Source organism: Ostrea edulis, chromosome 2, assembly GCF_947568905.1.
Source record: "Ostrea edulis chromosome 2, xbOstEdul1.1, whole genome shotgun sequence".
Taxonomy (NCBI): domain Eukaryota; kingdom Metazoa; phylum Mollusca; class Bivalvia; order Ostreida; family Ostreidae; genus Ostrea; species Ostrea edulis.
The window spans coordinates 3940474-3955994 of record NC_079165.1 but is presented as its reverse complement, the minus strand read 5'-3'; the positions used below and the strand labels follow the sequence as shown (position 1 = coordinate 3955994).

At 32.0% G+C, this 15521-nt stretch overlaps 1 protein-coding gene across 7 annotated transcripts in view; it reads left to right on the top strand.

Moving 5' to 3' along the window:
* Positions 1 to 5814: 5814 nt before the first annotated feature.
* Positions 5815 to 15521, top strand: part of LOC125679668 (fibroblast growth factor receptor 4-like) — a 28042-nt gene continuing 18335 nt past the window's right edge. For 4 of the 7 annotated variants that reach the window (XM_056157359.1, XM_056157357.1, XM_048919076.2 and 1 more), the window contains exon 1: positions 5815 to 6250. In XM_056157359.1, the coding sequence (XP_056013334.1) occupies positions 6232 to 6250 (19 nt within the window). In that variant the 5' untranslated portion in view covers positions 5815 to 6231. Of the gene's footprint in view, positions 6251 to 11041; positions 11179 to 15521 lie in introns of those variants that run through there. The other 3 variants (XM_056157358.1, XM_056157355.1, XM_056157360.1) reach the window with 2 other exon arrangements.

The following is a 15521-nucleotide window of genomic DNA, read 5'->3' as shown; positions in this document are numbered from 1 at the left end:
TTTTTCCTACGATAAAGATACGTTCATTTTCAATCTGTTATATTCAGTTTGAAGAATGAACATGATATATGTTTTTAATTTAGATATAAAAGTTGAATTTTGTCGGTCATTAGACTTCAAATATTTTCAAAATGATAAGTTAAATATGAATACTGATGTTATCTTGGATTTCTAACATAATAAGTTGCCATTTCCACTACCTATCTTGAATTGTTATATGATAAGCTATATGATAAGCTAAAATGTCAAGAATTTTAAAATTTACGTTATTGTCAAAATAGTAAAAATAAAATGGACGACTTTGTGCTATCGTATGTAACACAGCCAGGGTAAATATCTAATGAATATAGAGGGAGATAAGTCCATCCAACAGAGGATAAGTGGTAAGTGTATTCAAACTTGTCAGACGAGAAATAGTTCTTCCAATGCATTCGTCTTCTGTGTTACGATCAGGAATGTCTCGTGTTTCGTTCGTTCTACTCTGTAGCCACAGGTTATCTGATTATAACATTAAAGCTCGGCCATATTGATGATATCTACACATGTAAAATAAGCAACTTAACACACACACACCTATACATTCTGGGCGATCTTTTTAAACAGTGTATATATCAGTTTATCACCAGCAATGCCCTTAAACACAGACAAATGTCAGACGTGAAAATGCTCCGACTTTACAGGGGCCGAGACATTACTGTAAAAGTACATATTCTCATACGTCATGATCTTACAATTAACGAAGAGACTTTTTCTAACGTGGGATATTTTAGAACCTATACTGTTTACGTGATATTTTGGATGTTTTTCCCATATCGTAGAATATCTAGCTGAATCACTTATTTCCAAGATTTGCTGAAGATATATAAATTCTGATATTCATAGCGAAATCAGGCATAAAAATTGTCAATGCATTGAACGATTCTGAAATTAAACAAATATATGTAAAGATGATTCCATGTGTCCGCTGTAATTAACCCTGGGAATGATTAATAATATATAAGTAACAAATAGATTATTTTGTGATGATGATTGTAACTCTTTGCAACGATTCAAGTATTCTAATCTTTAAAAACTACAAACTCTAGATCTGAAAGATGAAATACTTTCCGCTTTCGTTAATGAAAATATCTCCATAGCCATTTTATAAATGACCAAGTAAACCCGCTCTCCCGTGTATAAATTGACTGTCTACATTGGTTGCTGATTTAATTAACCAAAGGAATCGTTACAATAAAAAATGTGGCGCCGTTATAGGAGAGAATGTGGCATCGTTACAGTAAAGAATATGGCGCCGTTATAGCAGAAAATGTGGCGCCGTTATAGGAGAGAGAGTGTGGCGCTGTTATAGGAGAGAATGTGGCGCTGTCACAGTAAAGAATGAGGCGACGTTATAGTAGAGAATGTGGCATCGTTACAATAAAGAATGTGGCGCCGTTACAATAAATAATGAAGCTCAGTTACTGTGAAGAATGTGGCATCGTTACTGTAGAAAATGTGGCGACGTTACAATAGAGATTGTGGCGCCGTTACAGTAGAAAAAGCTACATGTATGTCGTTTAGTAACGAAAAATTAACATTGAAATCTACAGCAAATTATGATATTTCCATTTACATATCGTAATCCACGATATTTACACACAACAAATCATGATATTTACATTTACACACAACAAATCATGATATTTACATTTACACACATTAAATCACGATATTTACACACAACAAATCATGATATTTACATTTACAAATATCTTGTGAGTAATAAACTTATGCTGTTTCAACATGTTTTATTTTTTTTTTATAAAACGCTAACCTTTCAATGAAGACCTTTATACTACAAAATATACACACTGTACAATGGATATATGTCCTGGTTGTATGTGGATATCGGAGATAACTCATGGACTTGGATTGGAGAGATCCTCAGAAATACATCAGGGAAATATCTATTTCATTTTGAACATCAATTAAACTCTTGGCTTCCAGTAGAGGTGAGGAGATACACTCCATCAAGGAACAGATTATGTACACTATGTAATTCTAGACAAAAATTAATTTAGTCAGATTACATACATGTTTGCAGAAAAACGAAGGTCAAGGCCGTACCATATAGACGCCTAAAGTCTGAGCTCTGTTGAATATTGCATTTAAAAAAAACCAATTATGTGACAATTTTGGCTAGCTGAACTACACAGGCTGCCAGCACATAGACTAACTACATCATTGCAATGTTCAAATTATCATATCCTCTGTGAATTTATAAAGTCTACACATACAGCTTTACCTTTACTACGGAGATAGCTTTATATAGGCAGTGCCTGATGTCCGATCCGGTCATGATTTATTATAATAAAAATACTGTAAAACATTTAAATGAAGAAACAATATTGTCATAACTCAAATTAAAGTTGTGAAATGCAGCTGATGTTAAAAGCCGATGTGAAATCACTTGGATAACCATGCTTCTGTTAAAATCCATGATTGGGTCTCTCCTCCGCGCCTCGTCTATCTGTTATCCATGATTGGGTCTCTCCTCCGCGCCTCGTCTATCTGTTATTTGTGATTGGGTCTCTCCTCCGCGCCTCGTCTATCTGTTATTTGTGATTGGGTCTCTCCTCCGCGCCTCGTCTATCTGTTATTTGTATTCTTTTATTTTTACTTCTAACCTTGCTTTATATCTCATTATCTATAATTTTTATTTTTCATTTCACCTCATGTACCCATGTATATACATAGTTTGCACAAATAAAGAGAACTTGAAAATGGGAATTTACCGGGTTGTATGTATGCATATTTATAAAACAATAGATGTACAGTTGTGTGTAGATATATAAAACAATGGATGTACAGTTGTATGTAGATTTATAAACAATAGATGTACAGTTGTATGTAGATTTATAAACAATAGATGTACAGTTGTATGTAGATTTATAAAACAATAGATGTACAATTGTATGTAGATATATAAAACAATAGATGTACAGTTGTATGTAGATTTATAAACAATAGATGTACAGTTGTATGTAGATATATAAAACAATAGATGTACAGTTGTATGTAGATTTATAAAACAATAGATGTACAATTGTATGTAGACTTATAAAACAATAGATGTACAGTTGTATGTAGATTTATAAAACAATAGATGTACAGTTGTATGTAGATTTATAAACAATAGATGTACAGTTGTATGTAGATATATAAACAATAGATGTACAATTGTATGTAGATTTATAAACAATAGATGTACAGTTGTATGTAGATTTATAAACAATAGATGTACAATTGTATGTAGATATATAAACAATAGATGTACAGTTGTATGTAGATATATAAACAATAGATGTACAGTTGTATGTAGATATATAAACAATAGATGTACAATTGTATGTAGATTTATAAACAATAGATGTACAGTTGTATGTAGATTTATAAAACAATAGATGTACAATTGTATGTAGATTTATAAACAATAGATGTACAATTGTATGTAGATTTATAAAACAATAGATGTACAGTTGTATGTAGATTTATAAAACAATAGATGTACAATTGTATGTAGATATATAAACAATAGATGTACAGTTGCGTGTAGATTTATAAACAATAGATGTACAGTTGTATGTAGATTTATAAACAATAGATGTACAGTTGTATGTAGACTTATAAAACAATAGATGTACAGTTGTATGTAGATTTATAAACAATAGATGTACAATTGTATGTAGATTTATAAACAATAGATGTACAGTTGTATGTAGATTTATAAAACAATAGATGTACAGTTGCGTGTAGATTTATAAACAATAGATGTACAGTTGTATGTAGATTTATAAACAATAGATGTACAGTTGTATGTAGATATATAAACAATAGATGTACAGTTGTATGTAGATATATAAACAATAGATGTACAGCTGTATGTAGATTTATAAACAATAGATGTACAATTGTATGTAGATATATAAAACAATAGATGTACAATTGTATGTAGATATATAAACAATAGATGTACAATTGTATGTAGATATATAAAACAATAGATGTACAGTTGTATATAGATATATAAAACAATAGATGTACAATTGTATGTAGACTTATAAACAATAGATGTACAGTTGTATGTAGATTTATAAAACAATAGATGTACAATTGTATGTAGACTTATAAAACAATAGATGTACAGTTGTATGTAGACTTATAAAACAATAGATGTACAGTTGTATGTAGATTTATAAAACAATAGATGTACAATTGTATGTAGATTTATAAAACAATAGATGTACAATTGTATGTAGATTTATAAAACAATAGATGTACAGTTGTATATAGATTTATAAAACAATAGATGTACAGTTGCATGTAGACTTATAAAACAATAGATGTACAGTTGTATGTAGACTTATAAAACAATAGATGTACAATTGTATGTAGATTTATAAAACAATAAATGTACAGTTGTATGTAGACTTATAAAACAATAGATGTACAATTGTATGTAGATTTATAAAACAATAGATGTACAGTTGTATGTAGACTTATAAAACAATAGATGTACAATTGTATGTAGATTTATAAAACAATAGATGTACAGTTGTATGTAGACTTATAAAACAATAGATGTACAATTGTATGTAGATTTATAAAACAATAGATGTACAGTTGTATGTAGACTTATAAAACAATAGATGTACAATTGTATGTAGATTTATAAAACAATAGATGTACAGTTGTATGTAGACTTATAAAACAATAGATGTACAATTGTATGTAGATTTATAAAACAATAGATGTACAGTTGCGTGTAGATTTATAAAACAATAGTTGTACAGTTGTATGTAGACTTATAAAACAATAGATGTACAATTGTATGTAGATTTATAAAACAATAGATGTACAGTTGTATGTAGATATATAAAACAATAGATGTGCAGTTGTATGTAGATTTATAAAACAATAGATGTACAGTTGTATGTAGATTTATAAAACAATAGATGTACAGTTGTATGTAGATTTATAAAACAATAGATGTACAGTTGTATGTAGATATATAAAACAATAGATGTACAATTGTATGTAGATTTATAAAACAATAGATGTACAATTGTATGTAGACTTATAAAACAATAGATGTACAATTGTATGTAGACTTATAAAACAATAGATGTACAATTGTATGTAGACTTATAAAACAATAGATGTACAATTGTATGTAGATTTATAAACAATAGATGTACAGTTGCGTGTAGATTTATAAACAATAGATGTACAATTGTATGTAGATTTATAAACAATAGATGTACAATTGTATGTAGATTTATAAACAATAGATGTACAATTGTATGTAGATTTATAAACAATAGATGTACAGTTGTATGTAGATTTATAAACAATAGATGTACAATTGTATGTAGATTTATAACACAATGGAGACCTAAGGGTGATTTGTATAACCGCCGAGGTCGATCTCTGAGATGTTTTCCTTATAATTCAAAGCACATACAGCTTCATTATTTGAATATAGTTATGTTTTGTTGATTTGATTTATTGCTAGTTGAAAGTCAATTTCTGTTATCAAGGTATGAAATGCATTGAGGCAGCGTAAACAAAGATAAACGTGCAACTGTCCCTGTCTATATAAAATAACATTCTAAACCACAGAATGTAATCATTATTATACATAGAGAAATATAACAACCGGCATTGTTAGACGTGCTAAACTATATGTATATCGATACTACCTACATTGTGTGGTGTTTATGGAAGTTACCTACGCCTTATACAAAGATTGGTCCTTATTAATTAGATTAACAATCTCCCCTAATTATCTCACGTGGTGGAGTTTTGATTAATGGTGTAGGACGAGAAATCAAACCCGCTTCTTCAATAGGCTCAGCTGCAATGGACCTATATTGTTAATAAGGCAATATAAATATTTGTTTTCCCGACATCAGACGACATAGAAGTTCGTTTAGTTCATATCCTACTTTGTGGATCGACTTCATAGTTGAATGATTTTTTTCAAATTTGTCTTTAAACAAGGCAAAGTTTGCAGTGCATTTTAAAGGGGTAGAATTATAAATAGACATTCGCAGCGAAATCAAGATGGTGGAATACATTGGTAAAAACTGAAATATTCAGAAATGAGATCTAACGTCTAATTAGTGATTGTTACAGTTTGTGTTTATGTGACAGTTGAAAGGAAGAAAATGACACATTAAGCCCTGTCTAATGGAGCTAACAAAACAAGGTAAGTGAACAGCTACACCTGATATTCTACCTGAATCTACCTGAGTTTGGGTCATGGACGAAAATAGAAAACAGGAGGGGGATGAAACGTCTTCTTGAGCTCTGAACAGTGTACAAAACGTGTGACCCAGCAGTTTTACTCATATTTTAAAAACAATTTTCAGTTATCAATGTTATATTATAAAATCTTTTTTCCATTCAATATTGAAATGACATCAGTTTTGCGGAATCTGATCGGGGTTGTTTTCTTTTTTGTATACTGATTACAATTATTTTTTGTGGCATCATCAATAATGTACGACAAACATTCTTTGTTCATTTACACACTTCATTTGTTATGTAGGTAATGTGAATACTTAATTCTAATTAAACAATGCTTACTGATGAATGGGTTCTATATCCTCGCATTGAAATATGTCGGAACTAAATGAAGAAGACGTAAACTGATTAGCAAACGCACGCGGTCTGAAAAAAGAGTAATTAAAGTAATATATATATATATATATATATATATATATATATATACATATACATATATATATATATATATATATATACAAAGCACTAAAATGACCAACGACACGAACAACCAGACAATCTGGTTGTTCGTGTCGTTGGTCATTTTAGTGCTTTGTATAATTTTTTGTATTTGACCTTGTATACATGTTGTGGATCCGACACTTTGAGGTATCGGGTGTTGTTGGAACTTTAGTGTTTATATATATATATATATATATATATATATATATATATATATATATATACATATATACATATATATACATATATACATATATAAAAGATTTGTATCATATCTTATGATTTAAATAGTATATGATTTGTATAAAATAATATGATCTGTATCTTATCCTAAACATGTTTAAGGGGACTGCTGTATTTCAATCAATACTAAAATTCAGATATAGTAAATGAATATTCAAGATTCTTTAAGGATAAAAAATAAAATAAAAATGTGTATAGTTCAATAAAAGTAGATGTACACGAAAGGTAGTATGCTTAAATACTCATCAAACTTGAGCACATGCTTTGTCTATAAGTATGCAATCTAAATGAGAGAGAGAGAGAGAGAGAGAGAGAGAGAGAGAGAGAGAGAGAGAGAGAGAGAGAGAGTTTTCACACATGACATGTACATGTATACACTAAATTGATAACGTGAAGTCATTTGTCTGTATTTTATTTTCTCCCGGGAATAAGGACACCTACTCGCCTGTATCTCTCAGATTTCACAGATCAATAAAAAAAAAAATCCTCAATACACACAACTGTCCACTGGCATTGTTCGATTTGCAGGTAATCTTTCTCATTCCTTACTTTATACACCTTGTCGGCTAAGCAGTATGCTCGATTTTGTTAGATAGTTAACCGCGATAAAAGCTTTTTGAATCCAATCATGAAAATCTCAGGTTTTTTTCTTTTCTTCCAAAGGCTATTCAAATGGTGAACATGCAGCGATCAATTTATGTCAGTACATGTATCGTGACGTGAGTCTAAAAACATTACAATAAATAAACAGAATATTTCGAAATGCCTAACTTTTTACCTGAAAATGTTTATATAGAGTATACCGAAGCAGTCGCACAGGTAACAGGCATACCTTGTCAAATTACAGTACATATTCAAATGCATTTCTTGCCTCACAAATCATAATTTCAATGAAATCTTTTAATATTGTTCCCTGACATGCATTCATCGCGCTAATTTCACCGAAATGTCAGATCAAAACCGTTCATATTCAATTATACAAATGCCTGCTATAGAGATCAAATAGTATTAATAGATTTCATAAAAATTAATTAAGTCTGCGATATGTCGAACGACATTGGACACTAGATTGTCCGAAGCAGTCCAAAGAGGAAATCGTTCCAACGAAAAATCGTGCAACTGAAAACGGAACAATTGAACATCTGTGAAAAGCATGAGAGAATATTATAAAAATGAAAATTTCTACGAAGGCCTTTAACATTGTGGTAAAGGTAATTTCATCTTTCAACCACTCCCAAGTAATTAAGTAGATAATTTTTAATTAAAGATCAAAGGTCAAAAGGTCACGATGATTGTTGCACGATGTCTCAACGAAGTGGATACTGTTGTAAATCACCCCCCCCCCCCCATTTTTGTAAATACATGTATAACCAAAGGTTAAGTCACCAAAGAGATCAAGATCGACAATTCTTGTTTACAGATAGTGTCAGTGACCGACTTTCACTCAGACAGCGATAAAAAAAAAATCCGATCTCCTTCTACCGTATTGCCGAAATATATCTAATTAAGGTAACTCCATCCTCGCAGTTTTATCTAATACAAGTTTTAAAAGTGTATTTATTCATTAGAGTTAAAACTAACAAATTATCAAATAAAATACATAGGTCATCACACTTTTTTAAGATGTACATAAACAGAATCATATATCACCGTCAGAAAATTGCAATTTTCCTTCAACAGCGTTATTAAATTCCACACAAACTGGCTAAGACGATATAGTACCATTCATAACAATTACATGAAACTGTATCGTCACAAAAATATACAAAATGTCTGTAAAAAAAAATAAAGGAAATCATCGCATAATAGACTTGATATAGAAATCAATAGAAACAGTTATTGCCCTTGGATTCAATACTTTGAAACGTATCATTGATTATTCATCTAAAACTTAGACTTTTGAAATAGTTTATTTTTAACAAGATTTTTTACAATAACTATAGGAAAAGACTCCAACAAAATTTATGTCCCTATCATGCATAAATCTAAATAAATCATTGATTTTGCAAAATCTGATGACATCACAGGAGGGTGGAATTACTTTAAGAAGACGGTTTTACAAGAATTGCAATAGTTGATATGGAAATATTTTGATATCCTTGTGAAGTTGAATAATTTTGAGTTGAAAAAGTAAAACATGATGAATATCACGAGCTGCCTCAAAATGAGAGGTCAATACAAACTTTATCACATGATTGGTGAAAAATCTAAAATTCCGCTCCATTATGTATTGAACTTTGACGCTTAGGTTAACTTATGGAAAGAAATTGAAAAAAGGGTTGTAAATATATGAAATACTACGTAGTGTTGGAAACGATTCAACTTGTGTAAAATCCCAATCATATCTTTATGAATAGCTAAAGCTGCAAAATAAATGATCTCATTGAAAGGCTTGAGCGCATCTCAACAGTTCTACATGAGATAGATTCGATTTATGATGAATTTGCGAAATTGTTATCAATGAAATGAAAAGCGCGATACCCCATTTTGATTGGACAAATAAAACAAACACGACAAACATTGTTGGAATAATGAATTAACCTTAATGTGGAAAAACACACGACAAAATAAGAAAGATATTACACCAAGGTGCTCCCATTGCCTATCGAGACTGGTCGCTATTTAATCGGGGGCGAGGGACCAATTCCTGCGAGAATTGGTAAATACTAGTAGATGAAATCGAAGACAACTTTATTCTCTCCTAAAATGCAATCTTTATGATAACTGTCGAAAAAAACAACACTTTTTGCAAACTGTTGAAATTTTCAATTTAAACAATAATGATCTGAATTCTGTCATCAAACATTTATTAACGAACTTTCCTCGCCAAACAGCCAATTTTATACATAATTGCATTTAATATTGGAAAAAGAAAAATATATACGTTTATGGATTAATGAGTATCTATAGCTTAACGTGATTTATAAGCTCGAAGCGTGGGATAAGATAAGATAAGATTTATAATGAATGTTAATTGTATATATGTATGTCACTATCTGATAAAAAAAAAAATACTTACATAAATACAAATATTTAGAGAAACCATGAATAAACATAGAGTTTAATTTGTGTTTTCAACTTTGGATAAAACTGATAAACATTCTCTGTTCAGATAGGATGTAAAACCGGACATGGTGAGGATCGAAACTACATATAAAGTATTCATACAAATTATCTCCAAATGAATTCATCTACTGAAAGAAATTGAGAAAATCATTATCATCAATACAACTTGGTCTTTTTGGCATAGAAATTTGGATTAAATCACTCTGAACACATCATATTTGTTTCTTTGTTGAGGGGGGGGGGGTGAATTCCACTTTGTTTTGATTTTGGTGTTTTGTTGTTGTTTGATTTTCTTTAATTCGTTAATCAAAGGTTTACTGTTGTTGACTATCTATTCACGACTCTCCATATGAGTGAAAAATTCTCGAGAGGGACGTTAAGCAAGATACAATCAATCAATCAATCAACCTATTAAACATATGACTCTCCGTTGAACCTTGATCGAAAAAAAATCATACCGTGCATTTCGTTTTCTTTTTTTAAATTTCCTTCACATTAAATGAGAAAATTTCATCATTTTTGGCATGGTGTGATACCATTATTCTTTGATTGTAAGATTTCAATCTCAGGCTGTTGTCTATGGAATCCAGTGACCATGAAACGGGTCAGTGACGTTCGTGACCTCATTAGATCTCAATCGTGGAAGTCGAGCACCTGAGACAATTGCTATATATTGTAGAGATCTACAGTAGGATACACATTACAAGAATTTGTTTCGGACACACCTTCACGTTTGAATGATTGAATTTTAAGAATTTGTTTCGGACACACCTTCACGTTTGAATGATTGAATTTTCTGCGCCTCGTGACAACCTATACTCTATTAACATTTGCTTGATTAATGGTTGAACAAAATTCATATAATAAGCATTTTCTATAATATTACAAATATCAGTGTACTATGTCTTATGACATCATAAAAGTTGCTGAGTATCTGAACGCCCGGATGTAAAGATAGTCTAGTGCTCGGTAACGACGTGATGGATGAATATGTACACCATGGCGGAGCTCTGTGAGGGAATATTTTCTTTCATATCAAACACGTGATTCCAGGAACCCAGCCTAAGGGAATGCGTTTATGTGAGTGACAAAAATTTTTACAACCCAGAGGCGGGTCTAAAGGGGGGTTGCGGGATCGCAACATCACTTTGGTTAATTTATTTAACAAAAAATGTCATAATTTGTCATTTGGGGTCTTCAAACCCCAAACCCCCTTTTGGGGTGTGGAAAAGGTACAAACTTTGGTCATAAACCCTCCTTTGAAAAAAAAACCTGGATCCGCCACTGCAGCCTACCCTACAATTTCTAATTCTTATGACTGTAGTTTTTAATATAATTTCTTTCTAATTACGTCCTATGCAAATTGATTTGAGCATGTTCACCATCCGTTTGGTGTTTGGAATATCATGAGATTGATAATTTTTAGGAGGATTTATAACGAGAATAGGGGATATTTAATAGATCTAGAAGTAATCTTATTCATGCCCATTACATCCTGAACGCATGCTTCCTTCTTCCGTAACCCATTCAGTTTTCTTATAACGTATCCTATTTTTGGATGTTTATGAATTGCAATAAAGAAATATATAACTGTTTCATTGTGTCCTAGTTTTAAGGTGCTATGACAATGCACTGCGCTTCAATCTTGAATAATTGATTTTGGTCTATTCATTGCTTCGTTTAGAACAAAGCAATTTTTGTTTCATTACTTGCTCTATTAATTTTAGTCGATTCCAGTCTATCTTCCCTTTTTTCAGATTATTTTGCGGTATATTGATACAAGTTCATAACGCGTAGCAATATATCTGTTATATTGTAAATTTTGATTTCACTGTAAATAAAAAAAATACAGTTTTGTCATATTGTAATTTTGGTATTTACACCCACTCAGCAAATTCAAACATTGCGTTTTCACATCTCCTTCATATTTGTAAACATGTTGCCAATGTTTATTAAAAGAGGATTATAAGAATCTCAATTATCCTTTTTAAAAAATCAATATAAAGAAATAAAAATTAGCAATTAATAGCATATAACATGCATGATTCAACACAGCGCAAGTTAGAGAGGAAAATTCCAACCCCTGCAAGCTTCGTTCAAAATGAATAAAACGGATCAGCTGCTATAAGAATTAGACACTTTTTAACATTTTTATTTATCAGGTGAACTGATTTCAGATAATCATTGTGACAACTATACAGGGGATCGTGACTTCCTAACATTTTTTACTATCAAATTTGACAAATCATTCCAATCAACGAAAATGTCAAAATACAGGCTTTAAGAAACATTCGCATCAACGACAAAATTCTCTTACTATAAAGGGCCAGATAAAATAGAAAAATCTTTACAATTATACGAGGACGAAATGCGTCATCAACGCTATCGATACAGTGAGTTTAGGACACATTATCCGACGATGCGGGGACTTCGTTTTTTTTTGTCAACATTCAAAACATATAAATGACATAATTATGCTTATAGCACTGTTACTACTATCTGAGGAACATGCGGGTGGTTTGAGATGGGAAAAGCATTTTTTAAAACAGTGATGTCACAATTTGTAAAAAAAAAAAAATAAAAAAAAAATTAAAAAAAAAAAAAAAAAAAATACTTTTAAGAAAGTATGCTTGTGGTAGTGCTAATTAATACATACCCCCCCCCCCCCCCCTGTTTACTTCCAAACTGAATACTTTGCAAGAGTTTTAAAAACATTTAAGGGTCATTCAAGGTATATAGACTGTAAGGGTACATATTATCTACTTTAACATTGAACTTGGGCTAAAGACATTGATCGATTTATAGAATAAAAGAATTCTGCATTATGTTGTAGCAACTTCCAAACAAACTAAGTTCTTTGATTGATCAGAACTGGGAGAGCCTACAAAGAATGTCTATCACGGACTGTCTGTAGAACTATAACACTGTGAGACCAGCGCGATATCTGTGTCTGCAAAATCAAAATAACGGCGAGTTTGGAGTCGTCAACTCGCAAAAAATTTGGTTCTATTCTACATTCAAAACGTGCTAAAAATAAGAATTTTAAGAAATGAGACTAGACACAACATGCACCGTAAGAATTCTTCTCTTTAAATACGCAAATTCACCCAGTCTTGAGACTTGTATTATATTTGCACACATGATTGCATCCAACGTAAACTTTTTAAAAAGCTGAAGACAAATCGATACTTTCTATAATTCTATGTAAATCAATCCAAATTCACTGATAATACAGTCATATTACCTTCCGTTCACTATCGAGCTAATAAACAACCAATAGAGAGTCATCGTGAAGACCTGTCTCTACAATACCCGCGGTCTCGTCCTTAAAGGAGTATAATGCCCGCGGTCTCCATCCTTACAGGAGTATAATACCCGTGGTCTCGTCCTTACAGGAATATAATACCCGCGGTCTCGTCCTTACAGGAATATAATGCACGCGGCCTCCATCCTTAAAGGACCATAGTGCCCGGGGTCTCCATCCTTAAAGGAATACAATGCCCGCGGCATCCGTCCTAAAAGGACCATATTGCCCGGGGTCCCCATCCTTAAAGGAATACAATGCCCGCGGCCTCCGTCCTTAAAGGACCATAGTGCCCGAGGTCCCCATCCTTACAGGAATACAATGTCAGCGGCTTGTTCAGGTCATCATCAGATACTCCTACCTCATCTTGTTATGAGAGAGAGAGAGAGAGAGAGAGAGAGAGAGAGAGAAATACTGTAGCGTATCAAGGTGTACTTCTATTCATTCTATCATCCTTGATTACTAAACATTAGAATATATTTCTGAAAACTCCCAGAGGGCCAACATTCTGATTTGTTTTGATGTCATTCAAAAATAAATATTCATTAACCTGTAGTTCATTTGAATTCATTTGCTATTTATATTTCAATGAGATAGTTAATCATACGTACCTTTTTTTTTTTTTTTTTTTTTATCACCGAGTCATCTCTTTGCAAGTCAAGTACAGTGCATATATTACACCTTAGTGTTGAGTGTACCGCTTTTCCTTTAGTTCCCGTGGTTTATACAATATATACGGTTAAACAATTACTAGTAGGATGCAACAGTTCTTTTCCAGTTTCTTTTCAAATTGCCAAATAATGATATTTTCTAACACATTATTTTCTGATCCATATAATCGTTTCTCTATAAGACGTTAATTAATCTACTCCTTCCACCTTTATTATGATTATTCTAACAGATAATTGATTGTCGTTAATTAAGCATAAATGGTAAATTTACTCCTTCCACCTTTATTATAATTATTCTAACAGATAATTGATTGTCGTTAAACGTTTCATCAAATGCACTGACAGGAATTAAGGCTGTAAACTACAAAACGTTCCTCGTAATTACCGTGGTCATTTAGACGTTAGGTGGTCATTTAAACGTTAGGTGGTCATTTAGAAGTTAGGTGGTCATTTAGACGTTAGGTAGTCATTTGGACTTTAGGTGGTCATTTGGACGTTAGGTGGTCATTTAGACGTTAGGTGGTCATTTAGAAGTTAGGTGGTCATTTAGACGTTAGGTGGTCATTTAGAAGTTAGGTGGTCATTTAGACGTTAGGTGGTCATTTTGACGTTAGGTGGTCATTTAAAAGTTAGGTGGTCATTTAGAAGCTAGGTGGTCATTTAGAAGTTAGGTGGTCATTTAGACGTTAGGTGGTCATTTTGACGTTAGGTGGTCATTTAGGAGTTAGGTGGTCATTTGGACGTTAGGTGGTCATTTGGCCGTTATGTGGTCATTTAGACGTTAGGTGGTCATTTAGACGTTAGGTGGTCATTTAGAAGTTAGGTGGTCATTTAGAAGTTAGGTGGTCATTTAGAAGTTAGGTGGTCATTTAAACGTTAGGTGGTCATTTAGAAGCTAGGTGGTCATTTAGAAGTTAGGTGGCCATTTAGAAGTTAGGTGGCCATTTAGAAGTTAGGTGGTCATTTAGAAGTTAGGTGGTCATTTAGACGTTAGGTGGTCATTTAAACGTTAGGTGGTCATTTAGAAGCTAGGTGGTCATTTAGAAGTTAGGTGGCCATTTAGAAGTTAGGTGGCCATTTAGAAGTTAGGTGGTCATTTAGACGTTAGGTGGTCATTTAAACGTTAGGTGGTCATTTAGAAGCTAGGTGGTCATTTAGAAGTTAGGTGGCCATTTAGAAGTTAGGTGGCCATTTAGAAGTTAGGTGGTCATTTAGAAGTTAGGTGGTCATTTAGACGTTAGGTGGTCATTTGGACGTTATGTGGTCATTTGGACGTTAAGTGGTCATTTAGAAGTTAGGTGGTCATTTAGAAGTTAGGTGGTCATTTAAAAGTTAGGTGGTCACAAATTGTTTTTAACCATAAACTCCAACTACCTTACATTTTTAGAGATTTTTCAGCTTATAATGAAGAAAACGTCAGATGTATTTAGGCGAATAGGTCCTCAGTA